We start from the raw sequence: 10,000 nt of genomic DNA, 5'->3' as shown, positions 1-10,000 counted from the left end.
GATGTTTGTCCCAACTCCTCAACATCTTTTCCTTTCCCTGCAATGTTTAGCTTGGGCTGTCCAAGAGAATGGTGACCTGCTGTTGGATGCTCTAGAATTTTGTTAGCTAACATAGGTCGCAATTGAGATATGGATCCATGGCGAATACTTGTTTCTGTCTATTTTTTTTCCCTTTGCCTCATCCCTACCTTCGCGTGTAGGACTTTTTTTTTAGATATTTCTTGCTGGGTCGGTAAAGTAGGTACTATGAAACTTCTGATAACACTGCCTGAAGTCGGCAAACATTGTGAATGAGGCAGGAGCTGTAGATACAGAGTGCAACAGAGGAAGATGAGTTAAACTAATAATCTGGACTTACTCCCAGATTGAATATTGTGTGTCTGCTTTTCATATTGTTCCATTCACAATATGAATAACATTCTTGATGTTATCTCCAATGTTAAAGCTGATATGCTGGGCAGTTGAACATGATCCTGAAGAGCAGCTTTGATAATAAACGTATAAAATCCTTGTAGCCATACTGTACAATGCTTGTCATGTTGGGGGGAGTATGTGTTATGGTTTCTAAGAACGCGGAAATCTAGAGTCTATGTTAGCAGCGGGCTCAGCCGTAAGATTAAAGAGGGATTTTCCCCTCAGTTAAATTATCAAAATATGCATGTGTTTAAAGAGTATTAAATGTGTTTAATGGGATTCAAGTCATCATTCCTCATCATTCCTGGGGAGTAGATTAATTTGCTGATGATGAAGAGGTGTGTGAGGAGGGGTTGGATTAGCACTGCCATTTGCAAGAAAACTCCGGTCAAAAGAATAGTCTAGGGAAATAGACGTGTGGTTTAGCACTGACTGATGTCCTCTAAACTACTTCTCCCACGGGACTGAGGTTTAGATAATGGGATCTTGCGGTTGTATTGAATGATGGTAAGGAGAGTTACAATGGTATATATATATATATATATATATATATATATATATATATATATATATATATATATTTATATATATATATGTATATGTATATATATATATATGTATGTATGTATGTATGTATATAAATAATAATCCATTAGCACTACGTATGTGTGTGTGTGTGTGTATGTGTCTGTGTGTGTGTGTGTGTGTGTGCGTGTGTGTGTGTGTGTGTGTGTGTGTGTGTGTGTGTGTGTGTGTGTGTGTGTGTGTGTGTGTGTTTGTGTTAGTGTGTGTGTGTCTGTCCGAAAACAGCACTCCATCTCCCTGAGAGACGGAGTGTTGAGAGTTGAGAATGCCTCTGCTCTTCGGGCTCTGTAGCAGTGTAGCTGTAGCTCCCTCTCTGCTCGTAATCCATCAGCAGGCGAGAGAAATTTAGCGGAAAATAGAAAATTAGGGCGGCAGGTGTTTTGCCTCCTGCAATTATGGTTACGTTGGAGGCTTGTATTTATTTCATTTAGATATTGTTCATCCTTTTTTTTTCCTTTTTCTTTATATTGGGCGATGGATTTTAGATAAAAAATTCCACCGATTACTTAAAACTATCCCGTGTTTTATCATGATCGGTTGTGCTGTAGAATTTCGTTTTTTTTTTTGTTTTTTTTTTGGCAGATTATATAATTATTAATGGTTATCGTTGTGATTCCTGTTATTAGCACAGTGTCCTTTCTAATTACGATTGCAATGATCATTATCGCTTTCTCATTTTCAACATCATTTGAATAATTATTTATAATTTGTTCTAATTGTTATAACTAACAGTATTATTATTATCATAATTATTTTGTCTTTCTCTCTCTCTCTCTCTCTCTCTCTCTCTCTCTCTCTCTCTCTCTCTCTCTCTCTCTCTCTCTCTCTCTTTCTGTATCTCACTTTCTCTCTCCCTCTCCCTCTCCTTCTCCCTCTCCCTCTCCTTCTCCCTCACCTTCTTCCTCTCCCTCTCCTTCTCCCTCTCCCTCTCCTTCTCCCTCACCTTCTTCCTCTCCTTCTCCTTCTCCTTCTTCTTCTCCCTCTCCCTCTCCTTAGTCCTCTCCCTCTCCCTCTCCTTCTCCCTCTCCCTCTCCTTCTTCCTCTTACTATCCCCCTCTCCCTCTCTCTCTCTCTCTCTCTCTGTTTCTCTCTCTTTCTCTCTCCTCTCCCCCATCTCTCTCTCTGTTTCTCTTTGTAAGATTCCTTAGTCTCCCAAAGGACCTCTTCCACAGATATCACCTTAAAGCGATGTAAAGTGCCATCCTTCAGTGACTGTGCAGATCTTATGACACTCGTTCTTATGTTTCTCGTATATCAGGGACTCGTGTATACAGTGCGATCTGTTGTCCTATTTGGTAGAAACGAAAACAAACAAAAAGTTGGATGTGCAAACAAGGCGGTAGTTATTAGTATATGCATAACTTTAACTTTCTTGCACGTTTGAATCCGTTGGCAACAAATATGTCAGTTATTCGTCTATGCGATTCCTATTTGCTTTCGCGCCCACGTACCCATTTGTTGAGGAGGAAAGTTGCAACGAGCATGCAACGAGACCTCGGCAGGACGTCGGTGTGAGGACGCGGCCCGAGAGGCGCTCCTGAGCCCCTCCAAGACCTCTCTCGTAAATACAGCTTGATAAACGCTTACGATTTATCTCGACGGTAAACTTTATGGAATAATGGAATGCCAACAAACTTACCCCCGCGGGAGTGAGAGGGGGTGAAGGGAGGAAGAGGGGGGGGGGGGGGAGACTGAGGAAGAAGAGGAGGGGATAAGGGGGAAGAGGAAAGAGGACGGGGAGGGGAAAGAGGGAAGAGGGAAAGGGGGTAGGTGGAGGAAGAGGAGGGTCGAGGAGGAAGAAGGAAGAGCAGGGGGGAGAGGGAAGAGAAGGGGGGTAGATGGAGGAAGAGGGGAGGGGGTAGGGAGAAGAGGGGGAGGGGGTTTAATCGCCCTCTCGCGAGTGACGTTAAAGCATAGGCAGTAGGGGTTCAGGGGGAAGTTTACGGGATGAAGGGCTCTGCGTTAATACTTTATAACCACTTGTGTTTTTTTTTTTTTTTTTTTTTTTCAAAATGACATATGAATATGCATGTACACCTCTACGTGTGTATTTTACACCAGTAATGGGAAATAAGGATTCCTACCAGAAAAAAAACCAGAATTGATCTCGCTCTTTACTACGCCTCAGAAAAGCCAGACATTAACCACATCATCCACATCATGAACCGACTCACAGTACACCGTCATAACGTACCGACAGCATGCCAATTGCTGTCATTTTCTCTTTCCTTCGTTCTTTTCCCTTCTAAAACCGTCAACGATAATCAAAATAAGTGCAATAAGAGCTGTCATGAGAGTGCCTGACGCCTTCCATGATCAAGAGGAGCCCCCCGCCCACCGCTCCTGCCCTCCCACGTGCGCCATGAACATACGGGCGGTTCCCATGAGCTGTGGCTGCGAGGGACTCACGCCGAGACGGATGTGGTGTCAGAGGCACTTTTTAAGTTTTCTTTGTTAGATTTTGCTCATCTCTAACGCATCTTATTTTCGTCTGGTCGTAGTTGACTGAAATGAAGGTCTCATAACTTTAGAAAATCCAGTTCAAGATACTGCTATATTTAACTGCTTTCTGTTTTTTTTTTTTTTTTTTTTTTTCAAGCAATGTGTTAAACTCCTATATTTAATCAGTTAGATTTGTAACGTAAAGAACCAATTCCTGATACGCTTTATCTGATTTATTTATCTTTTTTCCCGTTTTTTAGAGACGACACTCTTTTAGAAACTTTTCCTTGTCTATTCTAGAATGAAATATAAGCACCTTATTGCCACGTAGTAATGGTACCGCAAGTAGAACCCCTTTTATTAAGTCTTTCAGTGCTTTCAGCCACGTAGGACATGAATCTGTCATACGGGGGGAATACCCTCGAAGGAAGTGGGGGGGGGGGGTGCGTCAGCCACAGCGGGAGGTTGGTGTCAGGAGCCAATTGTCTCGACCGGCACTTGCGCCCCTGTTGTCCGCAGCAACCCGGGTCCGGCGCTGGTGCCTGGGATGACCTGACGTTGCTCGCTTGTCTTTCTCTGTCTGGGTTTACGTGATTATCAACCTCTTCTTTATCATCATTCTAATTCGCACGCTACCCTTTTACTCCCCCCTTACGAATCTATCACATCTCGAAACTACTACGAGTACTTAATTAAAAGTCGCGGGAGATTACCGTGCGTACAAATAAGTTGGGAAGAGTCCAAATGCCATTCATTCGTCGAGGGAACGAGGGCTCAACAACAGAGATCCCGAAGAAGACATGAATGAGCCACGGGGGATCGTACGACCTTCGGGGAGACGCTGATAGGCAGAAAGATAGATGCAAAGATACAAAGATAGATGGGTGAATAGATAGATAGAGCTTGATAGATGGATAGATAGATGAAGAGTTTGACAGATACATAGTTAGAGGCAGACGGACAGATAGACTGATGGGCAGTTTGACATGTAAAGTGACATTCTGACTGACAAAGATAGATAGACAAGAGATGAACAAATAGATTGATAGAGAGAGAGAAAGAGAATGAGAGAGAAAAGGGGAGGGAGAGAGAGAGAGAGAGAGAGAGAGAGAGAGAGAGAGAGAGAGAGAGAGAGAGAGAGAGAGAGAGAGAGAGAGAGAGAGAGAGAGAGAGAGAGAGAATGAAGGCCAACGTATCAAACATTTCTTTCGTCAAATTACAAGTACCACAGGATAACTTGTAGCACGTATATCTAACATGGCAATGTTCAGTACACCCTCGCCATAATATCTTCATCAAACCTGTACATCACTAAGAACATACAGCCGAGAACTCCCTTTTATTTACACGTTCGGTTCATGAAAAAAGAAGTATGTGACATGAAAGAACCCTAAAACATTTACATGAAACTGTCACCCGATCAAGATCACTATACATTGTGAGTGTTCTTGTTACACCCCTTATTTTACCGAATGAAAACAGACGTCTAAATAAAGTGCACGATTGCTTGATACGAGAAGTCATGAAGAACATAGATGAGGTCTTTGAAGTAGGTAACCTTCGTGAATCCCTGCGAGCTAAATCTTGCAATATTAAGAGAGGCGGGGGAAGGAGGGCGAGGGGTAGGAGGAGGAGGAGGAGGAGGAGGAGGACGAGGTGGAGGAGGAGGAGGAGGAGGAGGAGGAGGAGGAGGAGGAGGAGGAGGAGGAGGAGGAGGAGGAGGAGGAGGAGGAGGAGGAGGAGGAGGAAGGCATGAGGAGAATGTGAGGGGTGATGAGAAAGAAAGAAAGAAAGAAAATAGGAAGAGGAGGAGGAGAAGAAGAAGAAGAAGAGGAAGAAGGTGAAGGAGTAGGAGGTGGGGGAGGAGGAGCAGAAGGTGGAGAAGACGCAGGAGAAGGAGAAGGAAAAGGAGTAGGGGTGGGGGAGGGGGAAGGGAGGGAGAGGGGAGAGGTAGAAGAGGAAGAGAAAAGAAGGAGGGAGAGGAAAGGAGAGAGAAGAGAGGGAGGGAACGAGGTTATCTCACGGGCTTTAGAATACACACGCGTTGCCTCCTTCTAGTAAACATTAACTCACAAACAAGCTCCACAAACTGAACTCTCTCTCTGTCCCTCACTGCGCTTGCCTGTTCCTATTTCTCTATCCTTACTTATTTATCTGTTTCTCTATCTATCTCTTCTTGTTTATTTATATATTTCGTTATGTCTCCCTGTTTATCTAGGTTATCTCTATATTTCTGCCTTCCTTGTTAATTAACCTTCCCTCTTTTTCTCGCTCTTACTTTTCTCTCTCTCTCTTTTCTCTTTCTTTGTTTTTCTCCTACCCAACTCCCCCCCTCCCCCCCTCCCCCCTCTCTCTCTCTCACCAGCTGTTTCTCTCTCATGTTCTCTGTTTTTCTTGCAGCTGGTCCATCCTTTTGACTTATAAACTAGTGTATTTTAAGTGAATAGTAAAATGTAGATCATATTTGATGTTTAATTAAACTTTTGAAAAAAAAATCTTCATGTACATTTTTTCTTTTCTTTTTTACCTAAAAGATAAAAAAAAAAACATGACTTTTATTTCCTCGAAATTATAGATATTCGATACAAACTGGTTTGAGGCTACGTTATGGCTCGAACATATTTGTGTTCTTTTTAAGAAGTGATTTACTTGGAAATGTGTGTGTGTGTGTGCGTGTGTGTGTGTGTGTGTGTGTGTGTGTGTGTGTGTGTGTGTGTGTGTGTGTGTGTGTGTGTGTGTGTGTATCTGTTAGCAAATGTGTCGTCATATATATCTATCAACATACTCAATAATTCCAAAAGACCTACTGATTCGTGCAAAAGCAAATTTAGAACCAAAATTAGTCACGAGAAGGTATCTCGTGAGAGAGAGAGAGAGAGAGAGAGAGAGAGAGAGAGAGAGAGAGAGAGAGAGAGAGAGAGAGAGAGAGAGAGAGAGAGAGAGAGAGAGACATAAAGAAACTTAAAGAGAGAGAGAAAGAGAGGGGAGAGGACAAAGAGAATTTGAATCTCTGTTCACGACCGCCTCGCATGATGGCTTCGTCGCTTTTCTTCAGACCTTCGGAAATCTACTCTCTGCGTCGCCCCTTCACACCCTCCATTGTAGACTTTCCACCAGTTCTCCCTCCGCCTACGCCCTTCCACGTTCCTCTTGCGAAAGGCAGTATCTTGGTAAGACCGGTGCCAGTCTCACTAAGCGTGTCTCTCGGCACAAGTATGCAACATCCAGAGAACACATCAACAACGCCCTCTTATGGCATCAGTGGGACACGGATAATCAGATGCGCTGGTCGGAGGCCAATATAAGCTCTCCTTTCGCTGATTCCCACGCCCATGGACTGGCCTAATCCTCTCCTATAAAGAAGCTGCCCAATTTCAACCTGAATAGTGGGATTGCTCTTATGGAGTCTCTTTGCTTCCTACAAGATCATGCTGACTACAATATATCCTTCGACATGACCGGATCTCTTCGTCCGTGTGCTTGTCCTCTACCGTGTTGTTTATCCCTGACCCTTCTATATACCTTCCTTTCCTGCCCCACCTGATGAGGAGGATTTCGAAACTGTTGTCTTATATTTCAATAAACTATTGTATATATGTATTTTTTTCCTGCTATGATATAAAGTGTTCTGTTATGCATAGAGATCCCCATCAAGAGACAGACAGATAAACAGACATATAAACAAGTGAAGATACATAAAGAATGAGGGGAAACGAGAGGAGACCATCGGATAACCGAGAAACCGCAACTCACCTCCGCCGTTCTTGTAGCAGATATAAGGGAACCGCCACACATTGCCGATGCCGATAGCGTTGCCGACGAGGGAGAGGATGAAGTCGAGGTGGTTGGACCAAGTGCCTCGCAAATGGTGCTCCGCCACGCCCGCCACCTGACCGGCGTCATTGGGTGTCTGGGGGAGCGAGGTGCCGTTCAACCCGTATTGGCTCATCTCCATGCCGCCTCCATCACCTCCTCCTCCTCCTCCTCCTCCACCTCCTCCTCCTCCGCCTCCGCCGCCACCTACAGATTTGCTCTTGTTCTTCTCGTCGCCCTCCATGTCTGGGCTGGGCGTGTGTGTGTCTGGGGCGTCCGGTGTGGCTGTGATGATCGCTGCTGGTCACTCGCGAGGCTCTCCTGGCACAGGGGGGCTCCGCAGGGGGGAGTTGTCACGCGCTGCAATTGCAAGAGGAAGAGGAACGGTTAGGCTCTTGGTCGAAGGAGAAAAGGAATTTGATAATTGCATTCGATTGAACCGGATGTAACAGGATTTTTTTTTTTTCTTCAAAATTGGCACTGTCAAGAAAATAATAACTAAACAAGATAATTGTGATAATTATGATTATTATTGTACCAAAATATCAATAGAGTAATAATTTAAATATCAATATCAGTTATAATTATAATTATTAATAATTATAATGATAACAATGTGAAGGATCGTAACAGTAATATTAATGATATAATGATCATAACAATAATCATAACAAAAACTATAACAATAACAATAATAACAACAAAGAAACATAATGATAATGATGATAATGATAATTAAGATAATTATGATACTGATAGTAATGACAGTAATGATATGGATAATAAAGATAATAATGATAATGATGATAATAATTATTATGATAATAATGATGATGATGATAGTGATGTGAATAATGATGATGATAATAAGGATAATAATGATAGTAATAATGATGACAATTGTAAATGATAATAACATGAATATCAATGATATATATTGATAATAATGATGATAACAATGCTAATCACAGTATCTACAATAATAATGTCAAAGAGTAAGTAGAAATTATAATTAAAATAGTATTGATGATAATCCTGATAATGATGCTTAGACAAGCATAAAAAAAAAGTTGCCAATGCTAATATTGGTGATGATATTAACAATAGTAATAATGATCATAATGATGGTGATCATAACCACATAGCGACATATATACATCCAGGAACTAAACTCTATTCCACTGTTCAATAGGGAAACCGAAAAGACTGACAACTATAGAAGTATCTCTCTCGTATCTTTTATCGGGAAATTGCTCGCCTGTGTAATTCTGCATCCGTTAAATAATAACATTTTAGAAAAAGCGCTTTCTTGGAGAGACAATGCGGTCCGTGCGGTGGAGGCAGCCTAATGGACATGGTATACAAAAAAATGCTTTAAACTTATCGATTCCTCTGTATATCGTGTTGTTAGACCCCTTGAAGAGGAGGCCTCATCCAAAATATGAAATTCATGTTTATCACCAATGCGAAGGGACCGGGCGAAAGATCACAGTCTTTTGCGGCAACGAGCGGAGTCAAACAAGGCTGTGTGGTAGTTCCAAGCTTGTTCTCGGTACTTCCTGGTCCATGCTCGAGGAGGCATTTGGAAAATCCACTGATTTGCTAAACACCAGATATTTAATAGCTAGAACTAATCACAATTTGTAGAGGATGGTGTATTGGTGATAGACGAGTCTCAATCCATCTAAAGATAGGTATATAGGTATAATACCAGGTCTGAGAGATACTGATACCAGCAATATCTAGATACATAAGCAGGGCCTCTTCCATGTCAGCAAAGTCACGTACCTTCGGAGTAGCATGAGGAATTACCTGAGCTTGGAGTACATGAGAACGACTAAAAGCGAGGTTGTGGGTCATATAACGGTACGTGTAAAGTGTACCGTACTATGATTTTGTCATCCCTGCTATGCGATTCTGAGAGGTCGATCTTATACTGGAAACAGTAAAGGAGCTACATGTCTCTGGAAAATCTGAGTTTCACGGCGCGCATAAAAGTGTACGACTTCAAATGACATACAAGGATGTACCAAAAAGGAACATGAAACTCCATGTAATTGGCTACACCTCATTGGCAATAATGATAATGACAATATTAACAAAATGATGATGATGATAATGGTGATAGTGATGATGATGATGATGATAATCTTAATAAAGATAATGATACTGCTACTAATAACGATAATGATGATAAACATATAAAATGGTAATAAGGTTAATAATAATGGTTGTAATAATAATGATTATAATAATACTGATGATTATGAAAATGATAATATCACCAGGGTAAACATTTACAGAAACATTGGTCTTCTAGTGGTAGGAAGTTTATTTTAGTTCAGAGAAAATTAGGTGAGCTTATGTATAATGAAATAGCTTTTTTTTATTCTGTTTACTTCCTATCTTGATATATGCTCTCCTACGTTTTTTTTTTTTTTTTTGCGTTTGCAGAGGTTTGGTGTGTGTGTGTCTATCAGCTTTGCCAATTTATCCACATGCTTATTATTGTTACTAATATTATTATTATTATATTTATCTTATTATATCATTTTCATTTTTATATTTTCACTGAGCATCCATTCCTCTAAAGATGGTTTAAGATGCTTCTCTGTTCCTTCCCTTTTCCTTCGTAATAACATTTGTCATAGCTGTGCCTTACCCCGGGGTGGCTCTCCTAGGCTCATCCTTCCCCGGGGTGGCTCTCTTGGGCTCATCCTTCCCCCGGGGTGGCTCTCTTGGGCTG

At 41.7% G+C, this 10,000-nt stretch overlaps 1 protein-coding gene across 2 annotated transcripts in view; it reads right to left on the bottom strand.

Moving 5' to 3' along the window:
- The window catches only part of LOC147466839 (sodium- and chloride-dependent GABA transporter 2-like), a 122,713-nt gene that overhangs the window by 23,001 nt on the left and 89,712 nt on the right, over positions 1-10,000 (bottom strand). For both annotated transcript variants that reach the window (XM_086533833.1, XM_086533832.1), the window contains exon 2: positions 7,195-7,614. In XM_086533833.1, the coding sequence (XP_086389959.1) occupies positions 7,195-7,498 (304 nt within the window). In that variant the 5' untranslated portion in view covers positions 7,499-7,614. The remainder of the gene's footprint in view (positions 1-7,194; positions 7,615-10,000) is intronic.

Source organism: Penaeus japonicus, unplaced genomic scaffold, assembly GCF_977035675.1.
Source record: "Penaeus japonicus unplaced genomic scaffold, GWHDUDI00000001_assembly GWHDUDI00000040, whole genome shotgun sequence".
NCBI lineage: Eukaryota > Metazoa > Arthropoda > Malacostraca > Decapoda > Penaeidae > Penaeus > Penaeus japonicus.
This window is presented reverse-complemented; position numbering and strand designations above follow the sequence as displayed.